The sequence below is a fragment of the Cydia fagiglandana genome, chromosome 10 (assembly GCF_963556715.1).
Source record: "Cydia fagiglandana chromosome 10, ilCydFagi1.1, whole genome shotgun sequence".
In the NCBI taxonomy this organism is placed as follows: Eukaryota; Metazoa; Arthropoda; class Insecta; order Lepidoptera; family Tortricidae; genus Cydia; species Cydia fagiglandana.
The window spans coordinates 13894724-13914942 of record NC_085941.1 but is presented as its reverse complement, the minus strand read 5'-3'; the positions used below and the strand labels follow the sequence as shown (position 1 = coordinate 13914942).

The following is a 20219-nucleotide window of genomic DNA, read 5'->3' as shown; positions in this document are numbered from 1 at the left end:
GCCAACCTCAAACGTCGGCCCGGCCGAACAAAACTCGCGGATTGGACGACTTACCTGCTGCACCGCATGAGCCAATCACAGCTCCGATTCATGACGCACTGCGCGTGACCGACCGTATACAGATACGTTCTCGCCGCTCCCGCGCAGTCCGGCAACCGACGCGATACGATTAATATATGTTTAATGATAAGTTGTAAATCACTACAGTATTTAGTGCTTAATTTCTAATAAGTTTCCCATAAGAACATTACGAGTGTAATTATTCAACAGAATACACTTTTTATTCAGTATCGGTGTCGTTTTCACTTTTAAATAGCCTCCTCATCCGAACCCCGAGCTAGCTGGCGCTACAAGGTTGATTTATTAAGTTTTACGTATGTGCATGAGTTGATTATACCCACAACTAAATACCTATGACTATAAAAGTGTCATAATGCAATGAAAATTGAAGTGGTCAAACGAAAAGTAAAAAGTATCTTGATTTTGGGACAAAGTACCCCGATGTTACGGTATGTACTTACTAAAGTGTAAACGTTTCCCTGGCTCTTAGTGTGTACAACATAAGTTTGACAGGCTGAATGCCCTTGGGATTAAGTTTGTCTTTTGTTTGTATAGACAACGTTTTATTTTTTGTGATAGGTAGGACTATAAATAAATTATAGACACTGATTATAAATAAACTCGAGCACGATTTGATTCATTTAGGTAGGTAAACCTCTACCTATAGTTTCCTATATTCTTGGCTCTTATTCTTAAGACAGTTTTTGATGCTGACTGCTGGCTGACTGGATTCGAGTTATTTATCTCGTAAAAGAAGAAATCTTTTATTTGATATGAAGATAGGATAATATAATAAATATTTGTTAGCAGGGAAAAGTTATTACAATACATATAGATTAATATTGAATGGAACATAGAGAATTGCGCTAAAAGGTAGTATCCCCAAGTGAATACTAGGACACACTCTTCTTCTTCGTATTCTTCATTACTGAAGGTCGTGCCTGTCTTGAAATGCCTTCACCGAGGCCTCGACGAGCTGCTTCCATTTCACCCTGTCTTCGGCTTGTCTAAGGGCAGTAGTGACAGTAAGTCCTGCAATGTTCCTTACTTGATCGGACCAACGGGTGGGTGACCGTCCTCTCGGCCTCTTGCCATCCACTTTTCCACAAACAACCAGTTTCTCCAGGTTATCTGGCTGCCTTCGAGCAATATGTCCAAAATAGCCCAGGACTCGTTGGTAACAGATTGTGGATAGTCTGGATTTGATCCTGAGTTGGTTGAGAATGGATTTGTTGGTTCGTTTTGCTGTCCACGGTATGCGCAACATTCTCCTCCAACACCACATCTCAAATGCCTCAATTCTTTTCCTGTCTATTGCCCGTATTGACCATGACTCCGAGCCGTAGAGAAACACTGAAAACACTAAAGACCGCACAAGTCTCATCTTGGTGTCATTGGAGACGTTTCTGTTCCGCCAAATTGTGTTCAATTTGCTCATGGCGCCTTTTGCCATCTGTGCGCGTCTTCGAATTTCTTTCTTACAGCCGCCCTCATTGCTGATGAGTGAGCCCAGGTAGACAAAATTTTGTACACATTCGAGGTCCGACAGTTCACCAGTCCGTACAAGCAATCCAGCTCGATCAATGACCATGATTTTGGTCTTCGATTTGTTAACCGAGAGCCCTACCATTTTGCTTTCACGCTCTACCCTCCTAAATAATTCGGCTAGTTCCTGTTCTGAAGAAGCAAACAATGTTGTGTCGTCTGCATAGCGAAGGTTACTGATCTTGTGACCACCTATTGAGATGCCTCCCTCCCAGTCCTCTAGGGCTCTTCGCATTATATATTCGCCGTAGATGTTGAAAAGAAGCGGTGATAGAATGCATCCCTGGCGGACACCCTTTCCTGGTTTGAAAGCACCGGACACAACATCATTGATCTTGATGCTCGATTCTCCATCTTCGTACAAACTACTAATCAATGCTATCAGATGCAGAGGGACGCCCATTTCTTGCAAGATTCTCCACATACAACTCCATCTTACACAATCAAACGCCTTTGTGTAGGACACACTCAACGACGCTGATTTCCAGTGTTAGAAGAAATGATAATGAAAGAAAAAACACAGTTTCATAACACTGAGAAATTTTGCAAGATACTGGGACAAACTATTATATTATAGTAGATTTCAATGTGTAACTGAGAATCGATGTAGACCTGTCTGTGATGCTGTACCGTCATACCTCCAAATGAGTAGACTAAATCAAAAACAGACTTGATGTCATTAAATAATTTTTATGAACGATTACATATTACGTAGGTATTATTTGGTTCTCAAAATGACTGTCATGGAGTTTTAATTTTTTTAAGTGAAAACTTCTTTTAGCGGCGCTGTGTACTTTTTGTGACGGGAAAAAATGTTAAACTCGCGAGAGCGTAAGACGAGCACGTGACCTGATCGAAAAACTGTTACAATGTCATTGAGTTTTCACTTCTTTTGCAAAATATTTACTTACTATCCCTATTAATCTATAGCAGGGATCACCAATTAGTTTCGCTCGGGGTCTGTTTTATGAAATGAAATGACCATCGCGGTCCGCACAACATTTTATAGAAAAAATATTTATTAAACAAATGTATTCGTAATTACAGAAATAACAAAAGTATTTTTTTACATATCAATGAGAAAAATGTCATTTTTTGTAGCGGACTATATGTCTGAAGTTTGGAGTAAAATTACGTACTCTGTAGTGCAAAAGTTGCTGTGTTCTCGCGATCCGCACAAAATGGGTCGGCGGTCCGGATGCGGACCGCGGTCCGCCATTTGGCGACCCCTGATCTATAGTAATAGAACTTGAGGTAATGATGATGATGCATTAAGCACGTCTAACGCCTAAGAGTGGAAATGATTGTTGGCGTACCTATTAGTCAAAGTTATCTGTGTTTTACTAGTAGCTCCAGGCAGTGGCGGATTTGCAGTCTTTGCCGCCCTAGGCCCCAAGCCTTGTAGCCGCCCCTTTCTCAGCATCAGCACCCATCATATTGACTACATTTAGATCAGGCAACGGAAATATATATTATAGAGGGAAATGCTTGGGACACATTTTTTACTTAGTAACTTTTTTGGACTCGTTAGGAGGTGAACATATCAAAAGTTGGAGGCTTTGGTTTGAAGGTCACATTTTTCAGTTTTTCGCTTATTATATCTTAGAAACTATACGTCCTTGTGACATGATGTTAGGAACATAGGTTTTATGAAAAAAATAAGCAAATACTTATTCATTTTAAGTGACAGTTTTACCAATAACATTGACTTTCATGTACCAACCACCTACAAAAACATTAAACACTATTTTCTTGAATAACTGCTAAACTATTTATCCTAAAATTATAAAAAAAATCTGAGATTCTTACAATGAGCTCTTTGATTTGATATGTAACACGATATAGTTTGAAAAACTTTATTTTTAAATTTTCTCATTTACCCCCCAAAATATGGAGGCCATATTTAAAATTCATTTTCATCACACTCGCTCAGTAAATGTGGAATTGCACGTAGGCGTAGCGGGAGTTATAGAAATTTCGTTTTCCCTAGGGAGTTATGAAGTTTCTAGTGCCATAATTAACAGTTTTTTGTCTATAAACTTATTTTTTGTATCGCAAGTGTGATGAAAAACATTGTGTGTATCTCGGGGCGTAATAATATTGCAAACTCGAGCCTATAAATCGCTCCGGCAAGCCGTCGCGATTTAACTTACTCTCGTTTGCAATATTCAACTTACGCCCCATGTTGCACAATGTACTATTATTTACGTTACACGTCCATCTTTGGGTCACAAACTTACATATGTGTGCCAAATTTCAACTTAATTGGTCCGGCAGTTTCGGAGACCTCTCTCTTCCCCTGGCTCAAGGGCTACGGCCGGGGACTTTTGATATGTTCACCTCCTAGATAGTTCAAATAAAAATAGGTACAAAGTCAAAAATTGTGTTGCAAGCATTTCCCTCTATAGGTACTTTTTTGAGAATTTGTTGCCTGGTCTAATTTTGAGTTATTTTTTGTTATCATCAGCGAATTTTTTGTCACAATTTGCCGCCCCTAATATCTTGCCGCCCTAGGCCCGGGCCTACTGTGCCTTATGGGAAATCCGCCACTGGCTCCAGGTTACTTCGAATACATTCCAATGCTGCGAAGACCTTGACACGAACAAGGCAAGAAAATACTTTATTTCCATTAATTGGCTGTATTCAAAATCACCGACCCTAAACAGGGAATTGGGCGATTGCCATGATACCTACTACAAACTGAGTTTCATTTTCTGTTTAAACTGGCACCCTTGCCTTGCCTAAACTTAGAGCTGTTCCCCATTGACGTCCAGACCGTACAGTTTTTTGCGGGTACGGTTTTTTGCAGGATCCAGTTTTCTTTTGTATACCTATGCATGCAGGATCCCGCAAACAGAATCTCGTGTGGGAGTTACTATATTGGCACCTATATTACTAAAACGGGATCCTGCAAAAAACCGTACCCGCAAAAAACTGGACGTCAGTGGGAAACAGCTCTTAGAGTTGATAAGTATGTATGATTGGTGAGGTTAAACAGAACTGTTTTGAGACACGACATGTCGACGTGGTCAAAAGATACCGCCGGTAGACGTACTTACCTACTGGTACGAGTAAATATCTAAAGTTGGTTGTTACAAGCCTTGGTCTCCGTTGGATACCATATGACGCGTACATCATCACTTTCAATAAAAATTTTGCCATCTTTTATGGAACGTCAACCCTATAAGGACTTATTCCAGTTTATCATTTTTAGGGTTCCGTACTCAAAGGGTAAAACGGGACCCTATTACTAAGACTCTGGGCTATAACCGCGAAAATGGAAGTTCGCAAATTGCGGGGATTTTTCTCTGTCACTCTAATTACGCCTTCGTTTGAGTAAAAGAGAAAGATCCCCGCAATTTGCGATTTTCGGTTTTCGCGGTAGCCGCTCTGCTGTCCGTCTGTCTGTCACCAGGCTGTATCTCACGAACCGTGATAGCTAGACAGTTGAAATTTTCACAGATGATGTATTTCTGTTGCCGCTATAACAACACTTACTAAAAACAGAATAAAATAAACATTTAAGTGGGGCTCCCATACAACAAACGTGATTTTTGACCAAAGTTAAGCAACGTCGAGCAGGGTCAGTATATACTTGGATGGGTGACCGTTTTTTTTTGCTTTTTTTTCATTATGGTACGGAACCCTTTTTGCACGAGTCCGACTCGTACTTGCCCGGTTTTATTTATTATTTATAAATGTTGGCAACTTGGCACCGTCGTTAAAGCGATGGGAACGTAGTGCCTTGGTGCGACAATTTGGCTCCTTCCGAAACAATGGCAGGCTCAACGCTCCACCGAGCCCGGGTTGAACACATAACATTTGTTACAGCCTGACAATTAAATTAAACCTTACTTGCATCACAATGTCTGACGAATAACGTATTTTTATTTATCATCTCATTTAAATAAATAGGATGTTTTATTGAAATTTCAACACGATAGAGTTCTTTATATCACTTTAATTCATAGTGCCTGCATTCTATGTATTTCCATCAGATTGCTAGTGTGCACACTAGTTATCTCTCCTGTGGGCAATAGTTAACAGCTTGTGGGCATGTAAGTAATGATTTTATCATAGTTCTCCAAATAAAAGGAGGACCTTTTCACGTGGATAAAGGTTAAATAAGAAAATTAACCTATATAGCCCTTAACTCCTGTGTATGTCTACAGGAAAGACGTAACACAGTTTTCAGTTTGACCAAAAAATACAATGAAGGTACCTTATCTGCACAAGGGCGCAACGTCGCAGTTCATCTTTCTGGCTACGCAGCTACGCACCGCTTCTCTTTCCGCTTGAAAAGCTCACTCAAGATACTTTCGTAAATATTCGAGCCGATTCAACCGTACCTAGTTGTACTTAAATAAATAAAATAATTAAATAAATATTAAAGGACATTATCACACAAATTGACTTAGCTAAGTCCCACGGCAAGCTCAATAAGGCTAGTGTTGTGGGTACTTATACTCGTATGTATGTATTCGTATAGGTATTTAGGTACATATAATGTATAAATACTTATATACATACAAGTCACTCATGACTCGGAAATTAATAAGTACCTACTTTCGCAAGAGCGCTTTCACAAGAAAATGAAGAAAAGTCGAAATAATGCAAAATTTAGGATATTCCTCGATTAAATTCAGGACTTTACGCTCATTATTTCATACATAGAAACAAATTAATCTTGTTTCCTGTAAAGTCTTCTTATCTTTAGGAATATCGTTTTAAAAATTAGAAAAAGGACTTATTAAATTGTAATAATATTTTTTCTGAGGGTCGTTTAATTACCTACTCAAAATGTTCAGCTAATTAATTCTTTTATTCAGTGCTCTGTATCTGAGATAACGTCAACTTATGACCTTTCTATTCTAAATATTCTAATTCGACCTTTATTGCAGATTAACTTTCTTTTTGTATACTGATTCTTAGTCTAATCTAACTACTTAAATCGGCCCAAATGACTTCCAGTTTTAATGTGGGTACGCTGTCTTTCGGACATTTATTTAGTTAGGTTTAATATGAAGTATTTATGAATGGTATGTGGACTGTTTAGCATAAAGTTTATTTTATCTCTGAAATGCCTACTTGTCTCTCCTTAAGGCCGGTGCACACCGGCTGCGTGTGCGTGACGTGCACGTGCGCGTGCGGCGTTGTAGAATACAGATCCTTATGAGAGATGGCACACCACCACTTGCGTGACGTGTGCGTGTGCGGCTCCAACATTTTAGCGCACGCACACGCGCTCGTCACGCACACGTAAGCCGGTGTGGCTCGGCCTTTATAGTAATACAGATTTTAATTTCCGTACCGTATTGGCGCGACCGAGACGCACTGCACTGACATAATTTTGATGTCACAATGTACGTTTGAATTGGCCTCTTATTCTGTGCCGACTGTGCCGTTGGTATAAGGGGGGAGCTTTAGAGCTGTAAACAAAGCGATAATAATGTGTCTATGTTGATAAGGCTGCGTTGACGCCGATTAGCGCCGTCCGGTTCAGATAACATTTTGCGGAACGCTGATCCGAATTATTTCATTACACGAATGCAATTTGAATGCATATATCATTCTCTCAGATCGAGATGATAATATTCGAAAAGAAGGACATCTATCGATCTAGGAATTTTTTCCTTGATGTCATTTATTTTCTCTATTTTTTTTATAAAAGTAGGAACTTTTATAATAAAAAACTTCAAGTGTGGCCCTAATAGTCCTATCTGCCAAAAAACTCAAAACTTAATATGTATACTAGAACGGGCCACTACATTTGCACCATCCAGGGTTAGCCACTAACTCGGAGTTAACCCCTTAAACGAATTTTTGTAATCAGAAGCTATCATTTTCGAGATTAGAGTAATTAGGTCTAATTACCGTGCGCCTCGCTCTCTAACACGACTTTAACTTTTATGATTTAATCACTTCCTACGGTAGTGGCACTAGTGCTTGACATGCTAATGCCCCATAGATGACAACCTGCTGTCACCTCTATTGACAATGACTTAAGTTTCAAGATGACATGTACTGGGACCGCGTCGAGCACCAGTACCACAACTATGTTGTTAACACATGCGAACAACGCCTTCTGTATAACTGTATGTTCTCCATTACAAGCTTTACAAGGTGAGTCATTACTTTACTTAGGTACCGTATAAACCTCACAACTATATAGATAGTTAGTTCAAAGGCTCTCAACAACCTACTCTGCTCGTATGGTTCAAAAATGATATTTTTAACTCATAATTAGCGATGGCCACTATATAGTAATAAGTAGTGATGTACCGACTATTGATTTGGCCTACTAGCCGACTAATCGGCGCTAGGATGACCGATTAGTCAGCCGACTAGTCGGCTAGTCGGCCGGATCATTTTTCGATTCAGTTTTGTCTAAGTTCGGTTCAGATGCACTTAAAAAACAACCGTTCTACCCCTTCCGTCGCGCTATTCGTCATATTATAAATAGTAATGCTGAAAAATAAAATAAATAAATCCTAAGACTATTTTCATACGACGACCGGACTATCGAACAAGAAAACGACCAAGCGGTCAATAATTCGAACAAAAGTTTTCTTAAGCACCGTAAATATGAATTTGCGTAAAATAGGTGAAAAGCTTATGGTACATTTTTGCTGTTTATTTTTTTTGCCCCGTTTTTCTGTCACTTTTAAAGTGCCGACTAATCGGCCATTTTTGCCGACTAGTCGCCGACTAATCCGGATCGTCCGGGTCGCCGACTACAAATGAGTCCGGATAGTCGGCTTTCCCGACTAGTCGGTACATCTCTAGTAATAAGCCAATAACGATAAGATTCTCTAAGATCTTAACGATAAGATTTATATTGGCTTGTTTCTTTCTAATTTGTAAGGAGTTGGCAATTACGTACTATGTGGTGGCCAATCACTATAAGGGTAATATTCAATTTCTGACCGCAGCTGCACTACTAGTACGAAACACGTCGGTGTTATTGTCAATTTCCATAGTAAAATGAATGGTAGTGCTGCTATCGTTGGAAATGAACTGTCACCTTAAAAGTGACATTCCATTTCCAACTGCAGCTGCAATACTGTTCATTTTACTATGGAAACGCGTCGCTGTCACTGTCAATTTCCATAGTAAAATGAACAGTATTGCAGCTGCAGTTGAAAATGGAATGTCACTCTAACAGTCACCCTACTAATAACTTCACTTCCGTCACTTTATTAATTACGAGTAATACACAAAGGCTGATATCTCGAGATCAATAATGATATTTGGACTCTTGCATGGAATATCTACTCTTTGTGTTAATATTTATCAAATATACTAATTTTTAGAGTTCCGTACCCAAAGGGTAAAACGGGACCCTATTACTAAGACTCTGCTGTCCGTCCGTCTGTCCGTCCGTCCGTCCGTCCGTCTGTCACCAGGCTGTATCTCACGAAGCGTGATAGCTAGACAGTTGAAATTTTCACAGATGATGTATTTCTGTTGCCGCTATAACAACAAATACTAAAAACAGAATAAAATAAAGATTTAAGTGGGGCTCCCATACAACAAACGTGATTTTTGACCGAAGTTAAGCAACGTCGGGCGGGGTCAGTACTTGGATGGGTGACCGTTTTTTGTTTTTTTGCTTTTTTTTTGCATTATGGTACGGAACCCTTCGTGCGCGAGTCCGACTCGCACTTGCCCGGTTTTTTTTATTGGATATTCACTTAAGAGTGGACTAAAGAAAAATTGTAGTTTTCATAAAGCCAAAAGTCACACGGAAACTAGATTATATTTGCAATTTGGCTTCATAGAAAAAAAATAACGATAACATGACTAACTTAGACATGACTGGTGCTCGACGCGGTCCCAGTAGGTATATGCCATCTTGAAACTTAAGTCATTGTCAATAGAGGTGACAGCAATGTGTCATCTATTGGGCATTAGCACGTCGAGCACTAGTACGTTTACCTTACCACAGCAATATCATTTTAGTATAAAAAAGCTACCCGAGGGATTTGACCAGCATAATTTTAAACAGAAATATACTTTCAAAGTTATTGAGGTAAAATGTTGAAATCCGCGCGATCACCAAATGTTCCGTTGCATGTTTCGCGCGGTGCGCCACGTCTTTTGTTCCTTTCTAATTTCCTGGCTTTACCCTCTCTTAAGGTATTGAATATAAAGAGATTCCATTTTTATTTCGTATCTGTTAACATTGAAGTAATTCCTTCGCGCCGCCGTCCATTCTAGAATTTAAAATTCGCTTTTTATTCTAAATCTGCGTAATCTGTGAACGTAATACATAGAACCTAAAATATAATGAATATGTGCATTAGGTAACCAAATCTTGTTAGAGTGTCATCCCGGTATACCCGCCCGACTATAATTGTACCGCGAAATCTTATTATCATATCATGTCGTGGTCGGGCTAGGATGAAATAAGAAGTCTCTAGGTATACTCGTACATATGGCGGATATCATTGTTATTTTTAATAAAGAAAAAGTATCTAATCGATAAGAAATTTTCAAGTTAATGGGTCAAACAGATCACTGTGTTACGTTCTTTCCTGTGGACATACACAAAGTTAAGGGCTATAAAGGTTAATTTTCTTATTTAACCCTAACCCACGTAAAAAGGTCCTCCTTTTATTTACAGAACTATGATAAAATCATTACTTACATGCCCACAAGCTGTTAACTATTGCCCACAGGGGAGAAAAATGTACAGTTCGCGCGAACACGCTAGTTTTCTCTCCTGTGGGCAATAGTTAACAGCTTGTGGGCATGTAAGTAATGATTTTATCATAGTTCTGTAAGTAAAAGGAGGACCTTTTTACGTGGATAAGGGTTAAATAAGAAAATTAATCTTTATAGCCCTTAACTTTGTGTATGTCCACAGGAAAGAACGTAACACAGTGATCTGTTTGACCCTAATAGCTTTTTCACCTGAGCAGCTCGAAAGTTACTTACACCTCGTGCGCTTTTGAGTCCCTTCCTACGCTCAAGTTTCTAAATTAGATCCATATAGAAAGAAGAAATATCAAACTTTGATCTCTTCTTACAACTAACTCTTTCTCTTCTACAAATAACTATTGTGCAAATAGTTATAAAAAAGTTATGGTGAGTTTTAGACCTAATGTTGCTCGTGATTTTTGTTTAATCAGATTTCGAATCGATGAAATTACATACTAGAGAGAAGCCTCCAGATGCCTATTCATATTTTTTGGCAACCGTGTAACCGTGGTACTTATAAAAAAAGAGCTACGATTTTTTATAAAACTCTGCTTAAAGGCTGTGTGGAAAGAGAAGAGTCGTGAAATGTATGGGATCCAATACATTCTACGACTCTTCTCTTTCCGCGCAAACCCTAGCTGAACCCACGACACCTTAAAAACAATACTTACGAGCAGAAACAGTCTGCTGTATTCGAACTTCAAGATATTCACAAGAGTCGACACGTACTAGATCCATTCTAGATACGTTATAGTTTAGATATCAACTAGTTCTCTTTTGCAGCGCAATTCGGGCAACCAATGTCACTTTTACGTTAGATAGAGTAAGATATCTATTAGATGTGAATTGGGTCTCTAAGTCATATCCTGTGGAAATCGTTCAAGAGTATCTCCAGAATAGCGCAAATGTCAAATTTGACAGGTTAGATCTTAAGCATATCGTTATCGTATCTTGGTGATGTCTAAAAGATATCTAATAGATATCTATTTCAAAATCCGAATCGGGCCCAGTGTTTTATGAAGAGTCGCTATGGCATTTTCGGACTTCATCACTAGGTTAGCTTTGGTGCCTTAACCTATGCAAACATCTGCAACTTCTTTATAAATTCTGAAAACTTTGTAAAAATTGTTGTTAAATTGCATCGCTACATACGACATTTTTGTCAGTTTTGGATCCTGTAGATTATTATTTCAGTCTTGAAAGAACTGTAGTTCTCAGGAGTTCATCTACTTATACTATAAAGTTCTATACCTAAATTATAATTTTTTCTCAAACATGCAATGAAATATTGATGTTATGTTCCTTATAATAGGCTGCGAAGTATGACGTTTCAGGTGCGGCTAGGACAAAAGGTATTTAATGGAATTTCATACCAATCTTGCAGGCCTAGGCCGGCAAAGTCCTCTTTTTTAATTTTCATTTCACAGATATTTGTGACACAGCATCGTGGCATTCATCCATAAAAAAAAACTAGAGGCAGTATTGGCTTTATGGTTCGTAATGACACTGCCACTACGCCTATTAAAAAAAAAAAAAAAAACAATGTTTGCTATAATTTGCAGTTTTATTTGTATAAAATCAACATGAACATAAAATAATACATTATTAACCAAATTTTATAATTTTAAATTAATTTAACTACACAAATAAAAACATTTAAAATATTTCATCAAAACGTTAGCGGTAAAAAGGTCTACTCAAACACGCGTAGTTATTTTTTTTAAATTGTTATGGAGGTAAAGTTGAAAAATTTTCATTCTGTTTTATTGGATTTATGGTGCGTTGTTGATTTTTTTACTTTAATATGAGTTCCGACGAAATAATGAAATTAATATTAATTGTAATCGTAGGTGTTGGAATTGGCAGCGTAAGCAGAATTGATTTTGATGATGAAATAACTTGCTGCCTCTGCCGCTAAGTCAAAGACGAAGTATGTATATGGTTGCTTATGGCAATTTTATTATTTGAGAAACTAAGAAAAATGGCTTACAGTTTATTAGAAACAGTTTTGTGGCATATTTTAAATGAATGTAACTACAAATTCATCAACACTGTGGAAATTATACTTATTTACTCCATGCATAAAGCAACGATGTATGTGAAACATGATATCAATATGAAAGACTATGTAAACTTATGTGACGAAAACGACAGTCAGACGGATACAAGGGGAAAGAATCAAAGATACATGAAAATATACGGGTAGTAAAAATACACGACTCGTGTAAAACATACGCGTGATAATGATATAGGTACGTGTTGGTTATATTTTGGGTGTAGTTTACTTTTAGTTTTTTCTATAAATAAAACTTGGGTTTCGTGGATTTTTTATTTTATTTATTTCATTGCATGTTTGAGAAAAGCACTATACATACCTCGGCGGGAAATGGGGTTGCCCGCGCTCAGACCTATCCGGCCTCGCTTCGCTCGGCCGTCTATATGTCTTCGGCCGGCAACCCCTTTTGTCCCGGCCTCTGTAGTAATGTACTATTAACTTGGTAGTCTCTATAATCTGTCATTATATTCGTCGTTCCGAGAAAAAAAGTCGATTTGTAGGAGGTAGGTAATACTACCATATCATTTGAAATGCTCGACTGTGCACTGTAAAAGTAGTAAACGCAAAATGTATGCAAAACTCCTATTGTCAAAGTCTGTCCAAGTCAACGATATTATTAGTACAGTGATAAAATATGCTTCCTATCGCCAAACAAGTTCCGTTTGCGCACATGTAGTTCAAGAGATATAGTCTAACCTAACCTTATAATAACCGGTTTTACATGGACGGTGTCATGGCGGCGAGATTTGAATACGCGAAGTTTTAGCTTACCATGCTGCGCCGGATTGAAGTATAGCGCGAAGAGATCATCGACGGAGCAAGTGGAGGTGACGGGCGCGGGGTGCGGGTGCTGCGCGTAGGGCTGCGGCTGCGCCAGCGGCGGCGCGGGCCCGCCGTAGTGCAGCCCGCTCGGGCCCGCCTCCACCAGCAGCTGCATCTGCGAGATGTCCACGAACTCGTCGCTGTCGCCGCGCCCCAGCTCCTCGTCCTCGGGCCGACGCATCGCGATCACCGAGAGCATCGCACGCGCGCATCCCCGCTTGCCTCACAACACAACATGCACTCGCGCGCACTCACTCACCACCGGCACTTGCCGGCAACAACTCGCACGACACTTCACTAATATATTTTCTTTACCTACGTCCTAACGAAATTGACGCGATCACAGAACATTTAGGAAACTAAGAGTATTCGGCACGATAATCACTTAGTCAGAATCTACTGGTAAATGAACACAGATTTCGTAGTGAGAGAGAGTCGTCGTCAACGCCACATCCTCGACTGAGGCGTGATCGCGGCGAGGGCGTGCTGCCGCCCCCGGAGCGCCGGCCGGTCGTCGGCCGCGAGTACTGTTCAATGGACAGCCACCCGGTCGAGGTCGGCGTTCATTCACGACGGCTGCGTTAATGGCGAGCGGGCCAGGCGCCCTCGCTCAGCCGTCGTCGCCCACGTGCGCAGAAATGGCGCGGCGTCGCGACGATGAAGGGAGGCGCGCGAAAAGCGCGCGGCGCACAAGTGTAGTGATGGTTGAGCACCGGCGGCGGCGCGTGGGAGCCAGCACGTGGGCGCGGAGGCTCGCCGCGTCGGCTGATTGTGCGCGTGTGACGTAGCGCCATGCTGTCCGTAGCTGACGCGACTACTTCATACTACAACGAGGCAACTTCACTACTGAAAAAGTTGCGTACAAAGTTTGCTAGTACAGATTAAATATTTTTTTTACCTAGAATGAATCATAGTCCGCATTCGCGCGCTTAGCGGCCGGCGCGCGGTTGTTTTTGGTCACGCCGTAATTAGACGAGCCCGTGACGTCGAGCTCTCTGGTCTAAATATTTTCAGCATTACGTAGAGCGAACGGATAAATCATCTAAAAATACTCACCTGGTCATAGCTACGTAACGATTCTCTATTACTTCATAAGATATATAAAGCACAAGGGAATAGGTACAAATATAAAATATTTGATACATCCTAATTAGACGTATTTGATACACTTTATTTTTCCCTTAGACTAAACATAGGATTACTCTATTTACTCTCAGTAAGTAAACAATTCGTTATTTTTTAGAAACAACGATGAATTAGGTAAATTCGGGTAAATTATTCGAATAATGACTGGCTGAATATCATATCAAGGATACAAAGGTCAAAGATGTGTTTGCAGATTTGCGATTTGCTTATTCCATTGTAATAGGGTGAAAAACGTACATTATACCCGATATAAGTCTAGTGAAACTAACCGTGAATCATTCAAAACTATTGGCCCGTACATACCATATTAATATCCCGTACAATTTTATTATGGCTCCTCTACACGATGGGCCAACGCAGGCCACTCCAAGGGACGCATTTATGCGTTAGAGGGAGCAAGTGATATTGCTATCTCATTCTACCGCATGGCTGCGTCCCTTGGAGTGGCCGGCGTTGGCCCATCGTGTAGAGGAGCCATTACACAATAGATCCCCTACAATTTAGTGGTATGTAGGTAGACGTGCGGGTTCCCCGGGGAAAAACATTACGCGGGGCAAGGTGACTGATACGCGATATTCCTGAACAAGGAAAGGTCGCGGCGTTGCCATGGCGACCACCTGTTGATCCGCTCCAAATGTCAGGGTGCACGGGCCCAGTAGTAGGCGGCACTTACTGTCCCAATATTGTATCCCCGCGTACTGATGATGGATTTAAATTATTTGTTCCTACCTAAATATATATTTTCATCAATGAAAAGGTCACGTAAGCACAGAGTATTCACTGTATTCATTCACGTATGTAGGAGTAGGGCACCGCCTTCAGTTTACATATGAAATTGATAATGTTAAGTAGATATACTTGCCGTTTGATATTTGCGAGTTGCGAGTTATTTTTTTGTTCTATTGTTTTAGCTTGAGCTTTACGTAGGTTATATATGTATTCTATGGAACTATATAGCTCAATGATAAGAAACTACGATAACGTGGATAATAATGTAGGTACCTATATATATTTTGTAGATTTTTCTACATGATTGATTGCGCAGGTACATTTTTTTACCTGTGGGTTGGATTCCTACACTCACTACAGGGGCACATTCGTACCTATTGCAAACTGTACGAATGTACCCCAGTTACCAAAATTTCTTAAAATGGTGGAGAATCTTAAGCAGAAATACATCCACCATCACGATATTTGAGACAAATATGTTTATTAATACCGAACAAAATAAAAATAAAACTAAACATTAAAATTAAAATTAAACTATAACAAACTTAAACTAAACTTATAAATAAAAATGCTCCCCAGGACGGACTGGTCACCTTCATGCGTTATGGTGCCCAGAAGGCTGGCAGCGTTACCTTTTTGGATGTCCAGGCTTATCCACTGGCCGAGGTAGCTGCCCGCCCTCCGCGGTCACCTGAGGGGTCAATAAGGCGCTGGGACATTTCCGTGAAAAAGGTTTTTGCGCTAGGCCCTCAACGTTACGATATTTGATAATTAATTTAATGTTTTCTAAATGTTCCCCATGTACCCCCTCGGCGGGATAAGTTCGTACATTCAAGTTCTTGAATTCTAACTTTTTGGCAGGCAGACAGAATGTATGTAAAATGACACTGAAATATTAATACGTGTTCTGAATAAAATATCAATAAACGAACCCCTTTTAGAATAAAACATCTCATGTGAAAAAATAGGCAAAGTTCCTTAATTAGTCTATCAATAGGACCCATTAACCATAAAAAAACAATTTCTAGGAAGGGCCTTATTTATTTCGATGATATTATTTACTTTGTCCCACTACATGTCCGCAGCATTTTATTATTAGAAATGCGTGGCGATATTAATTACTTAGGCAAAAGTATGGGCGGATATCAATAACGTTAAGACGGATTGCAAAAGCGAATAAATGCGAAGTGGAAATAGTGAAAATGTGTCGACTGATAGGCCTACGCACATCCGGCGCCCACGGTGCCGAATTGCGACAGTTATGGTACTATGGGAGTACGTTGGAGTACGTGCGTTCTTTATGCGCGCCGTTCGGATATCCTGCGTGGGTTTTCCCTTTTAACACTATTACATAATTAAGTACTGGTAGCAGTTAGTTTTGGGCTAGTTAGTGTCCGCTGGGCGGACACTGTAAAAAAGGCCTGCCAGGGATCTACACAGGCAGGAAGGCGGAAAATCGTGCAGAATGGAGAGCCTTGGTGCACAAAATGACGACCTCATGTGGTCGCGACCCTCAGTCATGAGGAATCGAGGAAGAAGAGAGAAGCAGTTAGTTTAAGACTGAAAACAGTATTAAAATATCTAGCTTGATAGCTTGTAAATGAGCGGTGTTGAATTCCAATGAGGTAAGTAAGTATTTAAGTTAATTTCATCTCACTTTTTTGTTGCAGTTTTGTTCTTTGATACAGTTTTGGTCCCATTTGATCCTCTAAAAAATAAGATAGATTGATATAATACAAATCTAGTTAAAACGTGAACTAATAATAATAAGTACCTACATACTAAATACAATTTTCAAAATTGTATTTTTTTTATAGAATCTGAATTTCAAATATAACAAAAATAATTGGATTATGTTAGTGTTGCGTAATGTGCGTGTTTATATAGCAGGCCCTCCATTCCTATCGCTCGCCGGGTCAGTGTTCGATACAATCGAACCATTCACGTTTGATCTCTGATAACGTACATTTCTTACATCACCTGAGGCCATAGTGTTAATGGTTTTCAGTTGTATTGAGCGATAATCGACAGGGGGGTCAGTTGATGCGTTTGGGCGTCAGAGGTGTGACGCACCTATGCCGTAAGCCGCGCTTCGGTGACGTCTTCCGTTAAATAATCCCCCCATACTTAGATAAGGGCTGGTAAATAAATAACCGTACAGAAATAAACACGACATTCACGTCCATATTGTCAATCGATACGTGTTTGTGACGGCCTATGACGACTGTTTAATTTGTGGTTGAATTATGTCTGCTTGGCAACTGTTTTATATTATAAATACAATATCGACTACGATCTTTTAACGGTTATGTGTATACGTATTGCGAACATTGAACATGCGGGATAGAATGGTACCGGGATAACTATATGACTAAATGCATATTTCAAATATCTATTAAATAACCATATATATATATTATTATATAGGTAAAGGTACATTACGACAGTTCGACAAGTGCCACAGATTTTAAACGCGTTGTCATGAGTTATCAAATTATCAATAGAGTGATCTCTTACTTACATTCGTACTTTCTCCCTATATTTCGTTTCAATTATGTATATAGGAGTATGGTAGCAATCACTCAATTTATAAAAAAAAATGATAGCCCCATCATTGCCCGCGTCATCGCCACCTCAGTATCGCTGTTGCAGTTGTTATCCAATGTCAGCAGATTAAAAAAATTCAATATACCTACTCTGTTTTCACTTTAAAAAAAGTGAAGTTATGAATCGTTGCACAGTTTACTTGCCTATTGGACCAAATATTTTATACAGTTAACACTACTTACTGACGTAAACGTACATAAAATGGTTTTGATATGGTCTATTTATAAAATTAAATTATTAGCATTAGCATATCGTTAAGGCTGGTGGTGGAAAAACGTTCGGCGCCCGCGGTTCCGTCAGCGGCCAATGCGGGGGCGAATAGGAAGATCGACTTATAAGGCATGGAAGCGCGTCAGCGTCACCGCCACAACTATCGACAACCTGCCACTTCATTCATAACATAACACATTTATTTCAACTTCGACTCCAATCTGGTATATGTCGGCCTAAAGACACGTTGTAACTATTTGTAATCGCAGGTCAGACTTATACAGGTCCGATTGAAGCATGCGCTTCGAATGTCGTAAATGACGGGTGTTGTTTTATATTTGGAGAAAAAAATCAAACTCGATTACCTGTACTTTTAAGGACATATTATCGATATCTGAACGAAACCCACGCGACCTAATAAGGCCAAGAGGCGGAACAAACGTGCAATTAATAAGCTTTTATAATAATTTATTCAGTTAACGTTTTACATCACAGATTAATTAGACGGGGCCAACTCTGAGGCTGACTGCGGTAGATGGTTAGCATAGCGGGGTTATGCGGTCGGTTAATATTGTGTGTGTGTGTGTGTGTGTGTGTGTGTGTAATTAACCACGTCGTGGTTATGATTATTCAAACGGGTACCCGCAAATCCGACTATCAATATTCGTGACGGCTACACGGCACACAATTCAGCTACAATAATTCAATTAGAATGTAATCCGAGTAATAATAGTACAATTTAAGTACATACGTAGCAAGGGCCCACTGTACCTACTTATCTATAAATGATCATTACTAATTCCAAAACCAATTCGGTCTATGTAGCATACTTTTCTGTGGGTTCCATAAGTTACACACAGTGTAGGTAGGTTACTTACGTTCGCGTAGATTGTTTAGTCTCCTTTGAGTCTCCAAACCTACATAAGATCTTTGAATGTTAAAATTAATCATTAAAAAGATGCCGAATTAAAAAGGATAAATAAAATATGCGTCAGCAACTGATTTATTTGAAGTCAGTGCCAAGCAAAATGTTAAAATCGTCAACACACTGTCAACCCTGGTGAGGGTCGAAAAAAAAAAAGAAATTTTCACCTTGCAGCTCGAGCAAGGGTACTTTGCTATTTAAAAATACGGAACCCTAAAAACAGTGAGCAAAATGAGATTTTGCTTACGGCGATATGTTTGTTGGGAAGTGAAATTTGTAGAAAAATATTTGCTCAAAGGAGTACACCCATCAGAACTAAAATTGGACAAAAAAATACGGTCGAATTGATAACCTCCGCCTTTTATTAAGTTAACCGACTTAAATAATACAGACACTGTTCATTTCCTTGTGGTAATTAACTTGTGATCGATGTTTAATCTTTGTCCGAGATGGTGAGTAATTTTTTGTCAAAAATTTTAAAGCAGATCACCCGTGACAAGTGAGAACATCACCCGTGAAGCCATGACTTGGAGTGCACTTTAGATAAGATAAAAAAGATAAAAAATAGTTTATTCAAGTAGGCATATTACAGAGGGAAGCCAAAAGAACGCTGGATAGACGAAATTCAAAAGAAAGCTGGTAGAGACTGGATCTTGAAAGCGCAAGACAGGAAACAATGGAAACTGATGGAGGAGGCCTTTACCCTAACTGGGGCCATGTGACACTCACGCACAAAAACTATAATTATTTAATTGTTATATAACTGTTTAATTGTATTTATTTAATGTGTTTAATTATGTTTTAACTATGTAGTTACATGGCAATAAAGGCTTTTTTATTTTTTATTTATATTACAATGCGCTTATGAACGTCAAATAAACCTTTACCGGCTCCAACCGTACACCTCTGCCCCGAGAAGATTTAAATCCCCCCTCAATTGGAGGAGGGTATCCCAATATGGGACCGGCAACAAACTCGGCGGGACACATCTTTTCAAAACATTATTACATCTTATAATTAACAAGCATTACGAGTAATCAAGAAAAATACAATTTAAATTACTGTAGAATTCATGCAATTATACTCAGTGAATACATAACTTTATAGAATTTGATATAAAAAAAATAAACATATATGTACATGAAATCACAAATACGTAGCTCTTTCAGAAAACATATCAAATCTTACAAAAGGAAAAGAAAATAAAATCAATAAAAGAAATGAGAATACATATTACATGAATCTGACTGATTGTTATGAGATGCTTTCATACAATTTGATGTGCTTTCTTACCTGAGCTGAGTCACCTTTAACTCTACACATAATACAATGTTTTTAATTGCTACTTGTCGTTATTACAGTTTCTGGTTTGGACCATGCATGTTTGTCTGTCAAGTAGTCCTCGACTCTGTAATA

At 39.2% G+C, this 20219-nt stretch overlaps 1 protein-coding gene across 1 annotated transcript in view; it reads right to left on the bottom strand.

Moving 5' to 3' along the window:
- The window catches only part of LOC134667963 (early growth response protein 2-like), an 81475-nt gene extending 67624 nt beyond the window's left edge, over positions 1 to 13851 (bottom strand). The window contains exon 1 of the mRNA XM_063525399.1: positions 13136 to 13851. Within this exon, the coding sequence (XP_063381469.1) occupies positions 13136 to 13385 (250 nt within the window). The 5' untranslated portion in view covers positions 13386 to 13851. The remainder of the gene's footprint in view (positions 1 to 13135) is intronic.
- Between the last annotated feature and the right edge of the window lie 6368 nt (positions 13852 to 20219).